The 1,020-nt window shown below is 26.5% G+C and overlaps 1 protein-coding gene across 1 annotated transcript in view; it reads left to right on the top strand.

The window, feature by feature from the left end:
• Window positions 1-1,020, top strand: part of LOC108576712 (ovarian-specific serine/threonine-protein kinase Lok-like) — a 2,027-nt gene that overhangs the window by 228 nt on the left and 779 nt on the right. The window contains exons 2-4 of the mRNA XM_017939769.1: window positions 90-365; window positions 427-683; window positions 745-948. Of these exons, the coding sequence (XP_017795258.1) occupies window positions 90-365; window positions 427-683; window positions 745-948 (737 nt within the window). The remainder of the gene's footprint in view (window positions 1-89; window positions 366-426; window positions 684-744; window positions 949-1,020) is intronic.

The following is a 1,020-nucleotide window of genomic DNA, read 5'->3' as shown; positions in this document are numbered from 1 at the left end:
TCATAATTTTAATTATAGAATACAATTTATTCATTTATGATCGATATTAAGTGCAAATAATTATGCAAACAAATCAAATGTTTTTATAGGAATGACCAAAAATATTTATACACTTGGTCGTTTAGAAAATTGTGACATTCGTGTAACTAAAAATGAATTGAAACCAAAGTGGCTTAGTGTAATGAGTAAATTACATTTCAAAATAACCAGAGAATTTATTGATGGCAATACTAATGATGCTGTCGTATATTTAGAGGATTTAAGTCAAAATGGAACTTTTGTTAATAAAAAAAAAGTTGGCCGTGGAAATAAAGTAGTACTTGAAAGTAATGATGTAATATCCTTAGTACAGCCTCATGTTGCAAGTAAAAAATTATATATAATATATTTTATAATTATGTGTATTTTTCTTTCTGCTTTTAACAGTTTATATATTTATGAGCACAACAGCATTTGAAAGCAATGATTTACCTCCAAAACTCAAAAATAAATATGCAGTATCACGTAAATTAGGATCTGGAGCTTGTGGTGAAGTGAAAATGGTTTTTACTAAAGTTGGTTGTAAAAAATTTGCTATGAAAACTATTATGAAAATAGGTAGTACAACAAATGGACAAAAGCACCCGTTAAATGATCCTGAAAAAATTATGAATGAAGTTAAAATATTAAAAGCCCTGAAGCATGTACGTTAATATATATGTTATCAAAATTGCATAATATATTAATATGCATTATGTCTTTTAGCCTTGTATAATTCGAATGGAAGAAATTGTAGATACGCCAAAAGCTGTATACATAGTTTTAGAATTAATGGAAGGTGGTGAACTCTTTGAAAGGATAAAGAGTAGAGGACGATTGTTAGAAAAACATGCAAAATTAATCTTTTATCAAGTTGTATTAGCTGTTAGTTATCTTCATGATTGTGGTATAACTCATAGGGATTTGAAGGTGTGTATTTCCTTAAATATTTTTTGTGTACTTTATTTTCATTATAAATAATAAAAAAATATTATTTACTAA

This window comes from Habropoda laboriosa, unplaced genomic scaffold, assembly GCF_001263275.1.
Source record: "Habropoda laboriosa isolate 0110345459 unplaced genomic scaffold, ASM126327v1 scaffold423, whole genome shotgun sequence".
Classification (NCBI taxonomy): domain Eukaryota; kingdom Metazoa; phylum Arthropoda; class Insecta; order Hymenoptera; family Apidae; genus Habropoda; species Habropoda laboriosa.
This window is presented reverse-complemented; position numbering and strand designations above follow the sequence as displayed.